This window comes from Channa argus, chromosome 14 (assembly GCF_033026475.1).
Source record: "Channa argus isolate prfri chromosome 14, Channa argus male v1.0, whole genome shotgun sequence".
In the NCBI taxonomy this organism is placed as follows: domain Eukaryota; kingdom Metazoa; phylum Chordata; class Actinopteri; order Anabantiformes; family Channidae; genus Channa; species Channa argus.
This window is the reverse complement of record NC_090210.1, coordinates 25,423,764-25,439,980: the sequence shown is the minus strand read 5'-3', so window position 1 is coordinate 25,439,980 and position 16,217 is coordinate 25,423,764. Positions and strand designations below refer to the sequence as shown.

Here is a 16,217-nt window from a genome sequence, read left to right as displayed (position 1 = left end):
ATTATAACAACAGTTTAAGGTTCAAATTGACATTGATCACTGAAAGTCAACTCTACATATCTGTGTGTCTGACTCTCTGTGTACTGATTGTTCTGCTTTAATCCATCATCTTTATTGATTCATCTCTTCGTCGGCATGTTCTGTTCTTCCCCAGAGTGTAAAGGAGAAGACAAAGTGATCCAGACAAAAGGAGATGTTACTGCTGCTGAAGGAGACACTGTTACACTGGACTGTACATTTGAGACCAGTTTTTCCTCTAATGCTTATTTGTTCTGGTACAAACAAGAAGGGAATGATCCTCCAAAGTACATGCTGAGATGTATCTCAACAACACTAGATAAAGCTCCAGAGTTTAGGAGCAACAGATTTGATGCTGCAATCAACGGGACATCAGTTCCTCTGAAGATCCAGAAGCTTCATCTGTCTGACTCTGCTGTGTACTACTGTGCTCTGCAGCCCACAGTGACAGGAAACACCACAACTCTGTACAAAAACCTTTGGAGCAAAGACAACACAATACTCCACAACATCCACTAGAGGGAGACACACACCGTTACACTTAATGGGATGTTGGAGATAAAGTCTGTACTATTTTCACTGTGAGACCAGGTTGTGATTTACGGCTTCAGAAATGAAATCACATAATCATTAATTTAAAGCATTGACACTGGGGGTGTAATGATGCACTGTGAAATGATACTTAATGATTCAAAAATGTGATGAGATTATTTAGATTCTTTGCACTGAAGAGAGAAGCAGCAGAGAAATGTGTTTCCTTTATAATAACTTCATCATTAACAATGTAGAATATTCCGGTTGAGCAGCAAAGACCCACTGAAGCATTAATGTCCCATTAACATCCCAACAATCTGTCACCTCCTCAGAACTTGTAAATAGAATGAAAACACATCTATTACATTGTCACTAAACTTAGATCTTAAATGGTAAATGGTAAAGCAGAAGAGGTTAATCTCCATGGTATAGTTCACAAACTCACAACTTATAGCAGGCAACACGAAAGTTAGAAAGGAAGTGGCGTTCAGCCAAAATGGAAGAATCCTGTTTAGTCTGTAAAATGTGTTAAAAATGTACAAAATACCCTCCTCCAGAACAACATATTATTCATTATTAATAGAGGAAAACAAGAACAACCCCCGGTTAAAACTAATAACCTTTCTGATAGACCCTTTTCCAACTACAATGCTCAACATTTACCCTTAATAGATACGTTTGTATTAGATATCATTAATCTATCTTTTAAGATAGATTAATGTAAGTCGCTTTTATCCAAAGCAACTTACAAGTGAGGTACAAGGCAGCAAAAATCTAAGTCAAGGAGAAAACATCAAAGCAAAAGGTAGCTGTAATTAAACCACTACTTAAAAAACCCTATCTTGACCCAGATGTTTTAGCCAATTACAGACAATATCCAGCCTCCCCTTTATTTCTAAAATCCTTGAAAAAGTAGTTGCAACATACAGGAATAATTAGTATTAAGACTTTCAGTCAGGATTTAGAGTTCATCATAGTACAGAAACAGCACTGGTAAAAGTCACCAACGATCTTCTTAATGCCTCAGATAATGGACTCATCTCTATACTTGTTCTGTTAGATCTTAGTCCTGCATTTGATACCATTGATCACAACATTTTATTACAGAGACTGGAACATTAAATTGTGATTAAATGAACTGCACTCGGTTGGTTTAAATATTATTTATCTGATAGATTTAAATTTTTTCATGTTAATGATGAATCCTCCATGCACAGAAAGGTTATCTATGGAGTTCCACAAGGCTCTGTGTTAGGACCAATACTTTTTACTTTATATATGTCTCCTTTAGGCAACATTATTAGAAAACACTCCATAAATTTCCACTGTTATGCTGATGATACCCAGCTTTATTTATCTATGGAACCAGATGAAAAAGATTAGTTAATCAAGGTTCAAGACAAAGGCCTGGATGTCCCACAATTTTTTACTTCTAAACTGAGACAAAACTGAATTTCGGCCCAAAAATCACAGAAATCTGGTGTCAAACCCTGTCGTTACTCTAGATGGCATAAGTCTGGCCTCCAGTACTACTGCAAGAAACTTTGGTGTTATTTTTACCTCATAGCATGATATCATCCCAGTAGACCACTTCGTTCTCAGAATGCAGGCCTACTTGTGGTTCCCAGAATTTCCAAAGGTAGCTCCTCTCTGTGGATCCAGCTCCCAGTTCAGATTCAAGAAGCAGACACCCTCTGTACTTTTAAGTCTAGGCTAAAAACCTTCCTCTTATATAAAGCTTGCACTTAGTTTAAGTCCCTTTCTGTTCTCCTCTCTCTTTCCCTTTCTGCAGGTGTCCCCAGATCATTCTCACTATAACAACAGTTTAAGGTTAAAATTGACATTGATCACTGAAAGTCAACTCTATGGAGGATTCATCATTAATATGAACTAAGAAGTTTGGATCATTTCTATACAACACAGTGAAACACAGATTGAAATGATGGTGACTGAAGCATCAGTGTCATTTCCAGAGTTAAAGGTGGAGGAAGTGAAAATCCAAATCTTAGAGGAAACAGAGATTCAGGGAGGAGCTGAGCTGTTACTGATCTATAGAAGAGAGACAAACTTCATGTTCATCAGTTCAGAAACGTTAACTTTGTTCAACATGCTGTCATTAAAGTGTGATGTATTTCTTCTAATTTTATTAACCATCAACCTAACAGGTAAGTAAGATTCTTTAAAAGGTTCAATTCAAAAGTGTTCAACATATAACAGAGTTTGTCTTCTTCAGCTGTCAGCTGTCAAGATCTCACTCCAGTTAAGACTGAAGACTTTAGTTTTGAAGGCAGCAACGTTACTCTGTCCTGTAAATACTCCAAAGGTGCTGCTGATTATTTCTTCTGGTACCGACAACATCCAGGAAAACCACCAGAGTTTCTCATCTCTCATTTGGAGTCTGGAGAAATATTTGTAAATCCAGTCTCTGGACTGTCTGTTAAAGTGAGAAAGGAAACAACTCACATGGATCTGCAGATCTCCTCTGCTGCAGTGTCTGACTCTGCTGTGTACTACTGTGCTGTGAGGCCCACAGTGACAGGAAACACCACAACTGTGTACAAAAACCTTTGGAGCAAAGACAACACAATAGTCCACAACATCCACTAGAGGGAGACACACACTGTTACACTGTGTCACTGAAGTGTTAATTGTACTGACAACTCAACTACCAGCTTAGATCCATCCATCAAACATTTTCTTTCTCTCCATTACTTTAGTAGCTTTAAAGCTTAAACTGGTTCACACAAGACATTTTTGTCAGAGGACAAACATAAACACATCTAACACAAGGCTTTGACAAAAACTGTGTTCCTCATGTTTTTCACTCACATTATAGTCTAGACTCAGAGCTTCTGCTGGACAGGTAAATCCAAAGCACAGGACAAACAACAGGAAGAGAAAAGAAACAAAAACAGTCAAACCTACTGTATGCAGAGGCAGAAACCACTTCTGCAGTTTTAGAGTCTAATAATTCTGTCTTTCAGCATATTCCATAAGGTCAGGGTTGCCACAGAGGATCAATGAGCATGTTGATTTATAACATTTTTACTCCAGATGCCCCTTCTGATGCTACCCTTCCCAATTTTACTGAGCTAAGGATGGCACGGCTAGGAATGGGCATTTTGGAGTTCAGTGTCTTGCCAAGGGACACTTTGACATGTGGTCGGGGAGAGCCAGGTACGAACCTCAGACGCTGTGGTTTACTGGGTGGCAGCTCTACAAGCTGACACCAGTTGTTGGAGGTAAAGCTCTGAACCCTGTTTGTTCAGGATGCGTGAACGTAGGTCTGTGAAGGTTGGAGAACAACAAATAACATAGTGGTTCTAGAACATATGATTCAGGCTGCAGTTCCATTTACTGGGGCTGGTAAGAAAACTACACAGAAAAAAAGCCAGTGTTTCCTCCTCCCTACAATCCAACATGGTACAGTTGAAGGATAAGGCATTAAAGTTTTCAGGTTGTCCTGACTACTCTTGCTAATACATTCCTCCCACTATGGTTATTAGCTGGTCCCACCCCCTGAGTCCAAGTCAACCAATGAGATTGTTTGTGTGTCCAGAGCAGAAATGTTTGAGGAACTAAAAGCACAATCAGCTTGATGTTGAGGAGAAGGGCTGTGCAGCAGAGAGGCTGTTTAGTTTGTTCATTCTACTGCAGTGGAACAACATTGTTCATCTGCTGTCTGTTTGGCTTCAACTACTCCAAAGACATGTTGCTCTACCTCTTTCTCTCTTTGTCTCACTTTATAGGTCAGTTGGACAAACAATTATTGGCTCATTTCACCTGCTGGAACAGGATCAAATGTCTTCTCCTCTCAGCCTCATCAACAATGTTCATCTAATGGCTTCATTTTCTCTACTTTTTCCAGGACTAATAGCTGGAAACACAATCTCTCCTGAAGATGATGAAGTCAGTGGGACAGAAGGACAATCTGTCAAACTCAATTGTAAATATGATACAGCTGCAAGTTATCCAGAGCTTTACTGGTACAAACATCATTCTGACATTCAGGCTCCTCAATTTATTCTCTGGAAAGGAGCAAAATCCTATAGTGGTAGTGATTACATCCCTGATAGTCGATATGAATCCCAAACCTCAGCTTCAACAACTGAACTGACCATAAAGACACTGACCCTGGCAGACACAGCTCTCTATTATTGTGCTCTACAAACACAGTGATACAAAGTGTAGAAGAGGCTGTACAAAAACCTGAACCCAGATATCTGAATCCTCTTCAAAGAGGAGAGAAGTGGTTTTCAAACCACAGCTTCATATCAGATGGATTCTGCTAATTCCTGCTTTCTCACAGTCACTGTGGTCCCAGCTGCTAATGAAACCCACAAACAGGGAGGAGCAACACTGTCAAAGAGCAGAAGAGAAAAGAACTCCCACTGTCACATCCATTCAATATCTAACCCATACAGACCACAGATACTGTGTGGAAGATGCTCTCACTGCAGTACTGTGGAATTGTTCCTTTGTTTGTGATCATACTAAAAGGTAGGTTCAAGCAGGAATAACAACTGTTTGTTAGAAAGCACTGGAACAGGAAATCAGAGTTTAACATCATCTTTAACTACATTTCTCTCTTCCTTCAGGTGTCAGCTGTGAAGATCTGACTGCAGTCAACAATGAAGAGTTCACTTTAGAAGGCAGCAACGTTACTCTGTCCTATAAATACTACAGACAAGCTGCAACTAATGATTATTTCTTCTGGTATCGACAATATCCAGGAAAACCTCCAGAGTTCCTCTTGATGATCTCAGGACTTCACATTATAAAACAAGCAGATTCTCTAAAGTCAGAAAACAGGTTTTCTATTAACCTGTCTGGAGGAAATCAAGTGGATCTGCAGATCTCCTCTGCTGCAGTGTCTGACTCTGCTCTGTACTACTGTGCTGTGAAGCCCACAGTGACAGGAAACACCACAACTCTGTACAAAAACACAAGCTGACACACTTGGGGCGACTGTGGTGCAGGAAGGTAGAGCGGTTGTCCACCAATCTCACAGTTGTTGGTTCAATCCCGGGCTCCGCCGGTCACATGTCGAAGTGTCCTTGAGCAAGACACTGAACCCCAACTTAGTTGCTCCCGGTGAGTGTTGGCCAGCTGCATAACAGCTACCCCATCGGTGTATGAGTGTGATTGTGAGTGTAAGAAGTAGTGTAAAGCGCTTTGAGTGCCAATAGGTAGAAATGTGCTATATAAGTGCAGAACATTTACCATTTTTTTTTTTTACACTGACAAGCTGCTGGAAGCCTTTTTTCCACACTGTTGAAGTGAACTTTCTCCCTCCACTAGAGGGCCACATTATCAAGTAGGTGTTCAACCATTGTGTCAATAAGAACTGCTGCTGTGAAGAGAACAATTGTCAGACTGAAGGTTGAACATCACACACTTTCTCCTGTTGATTTCCACCTGCTTGTACACATGGAACATTGGCTCTGGATTCTTCTTGCTGCTCTTTGCTGTGGTGAGATACAAACAGTTCCTGAGCTGTAAAGTTAGAGCTGATCATTCTCACTAAAACAACATTTTATGGTTCAAATTGACATTGATCACTGAAAGTCAACTCTACATATCTGTGTGTCTGACTCTCTGTGTAGATAACTGTTTAAAGCTACTGATTGTTCTGCTTTAATCCATCATCTTTATTGATTCATCTCTTTCTCTGCATGTTCTGTTCTTCCCCAGAGTGTAAAGGAGAAGACAAAGTGATCCAGACAAAAGGAGATGTTACTGCTGCTGAAGGAGACGCTGTTACACTGGACTGTACATTTGAGACCAGTGTTTCCTCCAGTGCTTATTTGTTCTGGTACAAACAAGAAAGAAAAGATCCTCCAAAGTACATGCTGAGATGTATTTCAAAAACAATAGTAAAAGCTCCAGAGTTTCAGAGCAACAGATTTGATGCTGCAATCAATGGGACATCAGTTCCTCTGAAGATCCAGAAGCTTCATCTGTCTGACTCTGCTGTGTACTACTGTGCTCTGCAGCCCACAGTGACAGGAAACACCACAACTCTGTACAAAAACCTTTGGAGCAAAGACAACACAATACTACACACCATCCACTAGAGGGAGACACACACTGTTACAATTTATGGGATGTTGGAGATAAAGTTTGTACCATTTTCACTCTGAGACCAGGTTTTGATTTAGGGCTCTTTCTTAAAGAAAGAAGCAGCAGATAAACATGTTTCCATTATAATAACTTCATCATTAACAATGTAGAATTTTCCTGTTGAGCAGCAAAGACCCACTGAAGCATTAATGTCCCATCAACATCCCAACAATCTGTCACCTCCTCAGAACTTGTAAAAAGAATAAAAACACATCTGTGTCATTGTCACTAAACATAGACCTTAAAAACAAACTTTTCATCAACAGATTTTACTGTGACACAGAAGGAAATGATTCCTTGGTCACTGACACATCCTGTGAAAGTTTGTGCAAAAGCTCCTAATGATCCAGATCCAGTTTCATTTGATGAGTTTGCTACAGAACATTTCCTGATTCAATTTGTTGTTTCTTTCCATTTGCATTTCTACTTTAATCTGATTCTTTCAAGCTCACACTGAAGGTGGAGACTCACCTGAAGACTAAACTGGACAATTCACTTAAAGACCGATTTGATCTGAAACATTCCCATCATGATGCTCAGATAAGTACCAACTCTTCCAGTCACTAACTAACAGTGTTAAAGATGCATGAAGCACGTCTGATAAGACATTACAAACTCTAACATGGAAACAACAAATGGTGTGGATTGGTAGGATGTACTGTAAACCAGCTTCTTTGAAAGGTAACATGCACACAGGCAACTACAAAATCTGGTCAACTGCAAATACTACAGCCAACGGTCAGCTAGCATGTACATTCTGCTCCTGTATGAGAGGAAATATTTCTTTATTCCATTCCATTGATATATAAACTGTAGACAAAGCAGTTACTTTTTCACAGAACTCTCACTCAGCACAGATAGTTTATACTATAATAACTACTGCTAACTGAGGATTTGTCTGATGAGAAGTTACAAATGATACAAACGGTCAACCAGATGAGGTGATAGCCATGGTATAGTTCACAAACTCACAACTTAAAGCAGGCAACACTAAGGTCAGAAAGGAAGTGGCGTTCAGCCAAAATGGAAGAATCTCATTTAGTCTGTAAAATATTTTAAAAATGTACAAAAAACCCTCTGTGATGCCAGAACAGAATATTATTCATCATTAACAGAGGAAAACAAGAAAAACCCCGGTTTAAACTAACAACCTGTCTCCTAGACTCTATTCCAACTACACTGCTCAAAGAAGCTTTACCCTTAATAGATACGTTCGTATTAGATATCATTAATCTATTTGTAGAAACAGGCTATGTACCACAGGCCTATAAGGTAGCTGTAATTAAACTTGACCTAGGTGATTTACCCAATTACAGACCAATATCTAATATCCCCTTTATTTCTAAAATCCTTGAAAAAGTAGTTGCAAAACAACTATGTGACCAACTTTAAATTTGCACTGCTATGGTGATGATACCCAGTTATATTTATCTATGGAACCAGATGAAAATAATCAGTTAATCAAGCTTCAAGCCTACAAGACATAAAGGCCTAGATGTCCCACAATTTTTTACTTCTAAACTCAGACAAAAGTGAACTCATAGTATTTGGGTTCAAAATTCTAAGAAATATGATGTCCAACCATGCTGTTACTCTAGATGGCATAAGTCTGGCCTCCAGTACTACTGCAAGGAACCTTGGAGTTATTTTTACCTCATAGCACCATATCATCCCAGTAGACCACTTCGATCTCAGAATGCAGGCCTACTTGTGGTTCCCAGAATTTCCAAAGGTAGAATGGGAGGCAGAGCCTTTAGCTATCAAGCTCCTCTCCTGTGGAACCAGCTCCCAGTTCACATTCAGGAAGCAGACACCCTCTCTACTTTTAAGTTTAGGCTTAAAACCTTCCTCTTTGATAAAGCTTATACTTAGATTTAGTCCATTCTGTCTACCTCTCTCTGTCCCTTTCTGCAGGTGTCCCCGGCTCTGAAGCTATGTGTTTTCCAGAGCGGAGCTAAACTCTATGGCCCCAAACATTGGGCCATAGACCTGGAGCAACCGGTCAAAGCAGATGGCCGCCCACCCTGAGCCTGGTTCTGCTGGAGCTTTTTTGGGTAAAAGGAGTTTTTTCTCTCCACTGTTGCCGAGGGCTTGTTCAAGGGGGATTTGTTGTTTTTTTTGTACATTTTTATAGTTTTGACATTATTCTGTAAAGGGGCTTGAGATTACTTTGTTGTGAATTGGTGCTATATAAATAAAATAAAATACTGTTGTTGGTGTCTCACCAATTCACTAAGCTGAACAGCCAATCTGAGTGGTTTCTCTTTCTGATGGGATGGACCACAGCTGATTGAAAATCCTCAATTGGTTTAAAAGGTCACCAACAACGGTCTGACTGGTGCCAATGGACCAGAACACACCTCAAAAACAAAGTGTGACAAACGCTCACTGACGGTCGACCTTCACTTTGATGTGTCACAGTGATGCTGACAGGAGACTGGACCCACCCATGCTACCAAGCTGGGGATCAAACTGGTGACCTTATCAGAAGCTGACCTCTGTGACCATTAGGCCACAACTGGCCCCATCACACAAAAAGAGCTAACTCAAAAAGAGAAGTGCCTCAAAGTCTAACAGAGAAAAATTAAAGAGTCAAACTGAGTAAGTGGACAAGAAGGTCTCAGTAAGACTCCATCAGTCAGGTCTTTATGGTTAAGTGGTTAGATGGAAAAGACTTAAAGACATTTCCTGTCTTTTATATCCTGTCTTCAGATCTTCTCACAGGCTTTTTGTCATTACTGAAGAAACAGTAAAACCTACTTCTTTGATGTTTTAGCTTAAAGCAACAACTAGTTACTGTAGATTAGATGATGATGTGGATGGAACAAAGGATTATTCTGTGCTTAACTGCAAAAGTTGGGATGTTTCAAACTAAGAAGTTTGGATCATTTCTATCCAACACAGTGAAACACAGATTGAAATGATGGTGACTGAAGCATCAGTGTCATTTCCAGAGTTAAAGGTGGAGGAAGTGAAAATCCAGATCTAAGAGGAGACGGAGATTCAGGGAGGAGCTGAGCTGTTACTGATCTATAGAAGAGAGACAAACTTCACGTTCAGCACACTTTCATCCACAAAACAAACATGACTTCATTCAACATGCTGAAATTGGACTGTTCTTTGTTTTCTCTGCTGTTTCTTTACTCTCTGACAGGTCTGGTAGATTTTGCTTCTTACAAATGTTTCATTCCAGTAACATCTGCAGTTGTTCACTGAGTCTTTCTCATCATGAAATAACTGTTCATTTTTCTATTTCAGGTGTCAGCTGTGAAGGTCCCACAGCAGTGAAGGATGAAGAGTTCAGTTTAGAAGGCAGCAACATTTCTCTGTCCTTCACATACTCCAAACTGGTAACCAGTGATTTTTTCTTCTGGTATCAACAACATCCAGGAAAACCACCACAGCTCCTCATCTCACACTCTGCTTCAGGAACAGTAGCTGATCAACATCCTCGATACAACATTACAGTGGAGAATAAACAAATCACTATGATCATCTCCTCTGCTGCAGTGTCTGACTCTGCTGTGTACTACTGTGCTGTGCAGCCCACAGTGACAGGAAACACCACAACTCTGTACAAAAACCTTTGGAGCAAAGACGACACAATACTCCACAACATCCACTAGAGGGAGACACACACTGTTACACTCTGATGGTTTGTTTTTTCATACCTACATTTAGATGTAGTGGTGATTTTAAGAGAAGGAAAAATGAACAAATTAGTTGCTGTATAAAAACGACAGAAACTCTTTAAGATAATCAGATCTTGTAGAATTAAATATTGTTCATATTAATCAAACCTCCACCAACATTGTTCTCTTACATTACATTTAGTAATTTAAGAAACAAATACTGGGCAAAAGCTAGATTCTCAAACTCCTCTGCTGATTGGACTAAATTTAAAACCTTAAAGAACAAAAGTACTTTAATGATTAGAGGCTGAATTTGAGTTTTATCTGAAGTCTGTCACAGAGAACTTAAATTTCTAGTTCTAGAAAATAATCAAATCTATATCAAATAATAATGTTACTTCAAGCCTCACTGACAACTTTCTAGTTGACTGAGTTGAACTAAAGGACAAAGCTGCTAATGTTAATCAGTTTAATAAACTTCATTAGTGCAGAGTCTATATCTGACAGCTTGTATCTAAATACCTCTGACCAATGTTCTTCAAACCCCAGTAACTCAACTAGATTTGTTCTATTTAAAACCATTCCAGTTACTGGAGTTCACAACATCTTAAAAAGACACCAACCACAAAAAATTCAGTTCGGTTCAGTCCAACCCTGTCTCTTAAAAATATCTTCACAACCTAAACTGCAGTCACAAATAAGTTGCTGTGGGAAAAGTAACTGACAACCTGCTGACAACCTATTTTCAATTCAATTCAAGTCAACTTTATTTATATATTGCCAATTTACAACAAAGTCATCTCAAGGCACTTTACAGAATAAAGTCACGACTAAAAAGATTTATAGAGAGAACCCAACAATTCCCCCTTGAACAAGCCCTAGTCAACAGTGGAGAGGAAAAACTGAAGGTACTGGACATCATATTTCTGACATTTTTGGGCCTAAATACTATGAATTTAGTTTTGTCTGAGTTTAGAAGTAAAATATTGTGGGACATCCAGGCCTTTATGTCTTGTAAGCTTGAAGTTTAATTAACTGATTCCCTTCATGTGGTTCCATAGATAGATTTAGCTATCAAGCTCATCTCCTGTGGAACCAGCTCCCAGTTCAGATTCAGGACGCAGACACCCTCTCTACTTTTAAGTCTAGGCTTAAAACATTCCTCTTTGATGAAGCTCATAGTTAGTTATAGTCATGTTGCTATAGGCTTAGAATGCTGGGGGACCCACCCCCCGATGCACTGAGCTCCTTTCCTCCTCCTGTCACTCACTAACATGACTCTGGACACATGAGTACAACAGAGTCTTTTACTCTTTTTTCTGACATAATGAAGACAGTGGTGGCAACTGAAATGTAAGAAGTGAAACAACAAGAGGAGCCTGAGATTCAGGGAGGAGCTGAGGTGTATCTGAAATACAGACGAGAGAGAGACTTTCATACCCAGCAGAGTTCAGTACACAAATCAGAAACGTTTTTCTTCAACATGCTGTTGGTGGACTGGAGTTTGTTTTCACTGCTGTTTGTTTCCACACTGACAGGTTTGGTAGAATATGCTGCTAATTTTTTGGTTCCACTAACAGCAGCATATGAAATGTTCAGTCTTTTACATAATTAACAGCATTTTTCCTCCTTCTTCAGGTGTCAGCTGTGAAGGTCTCACTCCTGTCAAAAGTGAAGACTTCAGTTCAGAAGGCAGCAACATTACTCTGTCCTACAAATATTCTAAGACCATAACTGCTAGTGATGATTTCTTCTGGTATCGACAATATACAGGAAAACTACCAGAGTTCCTCATCTCTCATTCTGGAATAGAACCAGAAAAAAGAGAAGCAAAGTCTCGACTGTCTGTGAAAATGAGTGGAGATAAAACTCAGGTGGATCTGCAGATCTCCTCTGCTGCAGTGTCTGACTCTGCTGTGTACTACTGTGCTGTGAGGCCCACAGTGACAGGAAACACCAAAACTCTTTACAAAAACCTTTGGAGCAAAGACAACACAATACTCCACAACATCCACTAGAGAGAGACACACACTGTTACACTCTGATGGTTTGTGATGATAAAGTCTAGTAGAATAAACTCAATAGAAAAAAACAATGAAACACTAAAGATCAAAGACAGAATGAAAAAAGTGAAGAAATGTTTCATACATCAAAATCTCTGAAAATAACAAGACGTAAAATGTTTTTACAGGATCATTCATGTTGGTATATGAAAGTAAAGCCTCTGGAGTCTTCAACTCTGTAGGTAGATTTTTCTCACATTACTGTTAAGATAAGATTAGATACTTTATCATTGTACAAGTAAAACTTTTGAGCTGCTCAGAGAAACTTCTTGGAAATTATTTTCCTCTTTCTGTCTGACAACAAACAAGAAATTAAATTCATGACAATTTCCAGTAAATTGTTGGTCCCCACCTGGGAACAGGTTTGTTCCTGTAGCAGCTGTACTGTGGCTTTAGAAACAATGTTACACATAGTTATAATTGCGTATTTGAATAAATTTGACAACTGTAGCTCATTATTATTCTTCATGAGATACCACCAAGACTGTCTTCTTTCACCTACATATCATAACTTAAATGCAATCTTCCACTACAGCACATGTTCATCTGAAAATGCTGTAAACAAATTTAAGGAAATGATTTCTTCATTTTCACCACCTTTTGCTAATACAGTGGTGAGTAGCCACCTTTATTCTACTCCTGTACAAGTTCATTATCTAGTTGAGGATTCTGTAGCCTCACTTCGTATGATACTAGATACTGTTGCCCCCCTAAAAAAACAAGCAGTGAATCAGAGGAGATGACCTCATGGTACAATCAAAAAATGCGCAGCTTAAAGCATGTGTCACAAAAGTTACAAGAGAGTTGCAATTCACTAATTTAAAAGAATCCTGTTTGGCCTGGAAAAACAGTTATATATGCCAGTAATAATGTATAAAAAAATTTCCTCTGTCATTCCAGAACAGCATATTATTCATCAGTAATAGAGAACAAAAAAACCCCAGTTTCTGTTTAGCACTGTAGCCAGGCTGACTAAGAGCCATAGTTCTGTTTAGCCTAGTTTTGTGTCTGTAAATAATTTAGTGTTTGGGATTGGGGTCTCAGATGCTACACATGCATTTGTTACTTCTAGCTAAGACTACTGTAATTCCCTACTTTAAGGATGCCCCAGTAACTCCCTAAAGAGCCTTCAATTAATCCAAAATGCTGCAGCAAGAGTGCTGACTGGAACTAGTGTCGTGGCAAAAAATGTAAGGCAAGTTAAGAGGCAAAAAGGCAACTTACAAGTGAATGATAACGGTGAATTTAATCAGCAAAATAGAGAAACATGCCGAGCAGAACAGAGCTACACTCTAGAGCGGGCCAATCTGATTGACCCAGATGTGTAGGTTGTTCAGCCTTTAATACATACAACTCAACAGCTGGGTTTACACAAAGAACAAAGGGATGAGTCAATGCAAATCAACCTTCATACAATGTGGTCAGGAGTCTTAATTAACAAGTTCATGTTACTTTGTCCTTTTGTCTTCATTGTCTTTTAAGTCCTTGAGATTGATGATTTGTGCTGGTTCCCGTGGGCTTGATACTGGGTCTGTGAGAAGTGTGAAACATTGAAACAGTGAAACAGTGTTACCTAGATTTTGAAATTTCCCATACAACCAGCAAGAGAGATCATATTTCACCTTCACTAGCTTCTCTCCATTGGCTTCCCATTAAATCTAGAATAGAATTTAAAACCCTGCTACTTACATATAAAGCTCTGAATGGTCAGGCTCCATCATATACAAAAGACTTTATAGTACCATATCGTCTGATTACACAACTTCGAATCCAGAATGCAGGCCTACTTGTGGTTCCCAGAATTTCCAAATGTAGAATGGGAGGCAGAGCCTCTCATGTGGAACTGGCTCCCAATCCAGATTCAGGGGGCAGACACCTGTCTACTTTTAAGTCTAGGTTTAAATCCTTCCTTTTTGATAAAGCTTATAGTTCAAGCTCTTAGTTATGATGCTATAGGTTTAAACTGTTGTAGTGCTTTATTTGTCATTATATATACAAGGTGTACAATGAAATTTGCACCCAGAGGAAACCTACAGAGAACATGCAAACTCCACACAGCTCCGGTCCGAAATTGAACCCGGGACCTTCTTGCTGTGGGGAGAGAGAGTTGCTCCAAGGGCAATGAGCTCCTCTCCTCTCTCTTTACATTTATTTGGGAAAAATGCATGACATTAACTTTGTGGTTTCTCCTGTAGTTGTCTGTCTCCTTCTCTGTCCCCCCCTCTCTGTCCCTTTCTGCAGGTGTCCCTAGATTTGGATCCGTGTCTTTTCCAGCGTGCAGCTACTGGTCCTACCAACCTGCCGAATGATTTGTTTTAGATTTTTGTTGCCATTTTCTTTCCTCTGTTCACTTTCCACTCACCCCAACCAGTCAAGGCAGATGGCCGCCCACCCTGAGCCTGGTTCTGCTGGAGGTTTCTTCCATTTAAGGGAGTTTTTCCTCTCCACTGTTGCCTAGGGTTTGTTCAAGGCGGAATTGTTGGGTTTTCTCGCTACATCTTTATAATCTTGACTTTATTCTGTAAAGTGCCCTGAGATGACTTTGTTATGAATTGGCGCTATATAAATAAAGTTGAATTGAATTGAAGAAAGCTATAATTCAATGACATTTCTTATAAGATGCCTAAACCACCTCAACTTGCACCTTTTTAACTAGGGGACAAGGTGACCTACAAGAGTGGATGGAGTTGCACACATCTGGACTACTTTCTATGCAGGAGATGCAACTTCAAAGAGACCAGAGACTGTAAAATGGTGGCAGGGGACAGTGTAGATAGACAGCAGCTGATGACGGTCTGCAGAATGACTTTTGAGGTGATAAAGACCAAGTGACCGAGGCAAAAATCAGATGGTGGAAACTGAAAGAGGAAGACTTCTGTGTGAAATTCAGAGAGAAGGTGAATCAGACTGACTGACAGTGAAGATGTGGTGAATGACTGACAGAAGTAGTGAGGGAGACAGCTAGCAAGGTACTTGGTAAGACATCTGGACCGAGAAAGCAAGACAAAAAGACTTGGTGGTGGAATGAGGAAGTTCAGAAAAGACGAAAGAGACAAGCAAAAAGGAATTTAATAGGTGGAGAGAAGTAGACAGAAGCTGAAGAAGAACAAAATGACTTGTATTTCAACTTTCTGACAACAGGAATGAACTGGGAGGGACCAGACCCCGGTTAGAGTGATAAAAGACATGTGCTGACAAGCCAAGTGTGTGTTAAGAAGGTGAAGGTAGAACTTTGAGGAGCTGATGAATGTAGAAGATGAGAGAGAGAGAGAAGGTCAGAGGAAGCAGCCAGAGTGAAACAGGAAGTGCAGGTAATTAGTAAAGATGAAGACAGGAAAGACATGAAGAGAATGAAGACAGAAAGGGCAGTTGGTCCAGATGACAAACCATTAGAGACATGGAACTTTTTAGGTCAATGGAGTGGTTAACCAGACTGTTTAGGAAAATTCTACAAAGTGAGAGGATGTCTGAGGACTGAAGAAGAAGTGGACTTGTTCTGATGTTTAACAATAAGGGAGATGTTCAGAGCTGCAGCAACTACAGAGGCATAAAGTTGATGAGCCACAACATGAAGCTGTTTCACCTTTTTTATACAGTAGCAGCAGTCAAAGCTGTTTGATTCCTCAGAAAGTTATTTCTCTACAGATTCTTCCTCAGTCTGAACTTCAATGATGATGATGATGAATCAGCATCAGTGTCTTTTTAAAGCTTCCATCAGCCTGAATGAAAACAGCACAGCAGGAGGAGGAGCTCTACAGCTGAATATAAAAGGTTTGACATTAGAATAAACTAAAAGCTAGAACTGAAAAACTTTTACAGTCTTATCCAAGATGAACTTTGAAACATC

General features: G+C 39.6%; 1 protein-coding gene and 1 gene segment (V, D, J or C); both read left to right on the top strand.

Moving 5' to 3' along the window:
* Window positions 1-135: 135 nt before the first annotated feature.
* Window positions 136-537, top strand: LOC137098473 (Ig kappa chain V region 3381-like). The segment is given in 1 exon segment: window positions 136-537. A coding segment is annotated over 1 exon segment (402 nt).
* A 2,049-nt stretch (window positions 538-2,586) lies between these two features.
* On the top strand, window positions 2,587-10,247 carry LOC137098472 (uncharacterized; the record flags this gene model as incomplete). Its single annotated transcript, XM_067474722.1, has 5 exons — window positions 2,587-2,717; window positions 2,786-3,072; window positions 8,590-8,676; window positions 9,712-9,829; window positions 9,934-10,247. Coding segments are annotated over exons 1-5 (900 nt in total), but the record flags the coding sequence as incomplete, so codon positions are not given.
* Between the last annotated feature and the right edge of the window lie 5,970 nt (window positions 10,248-16,217).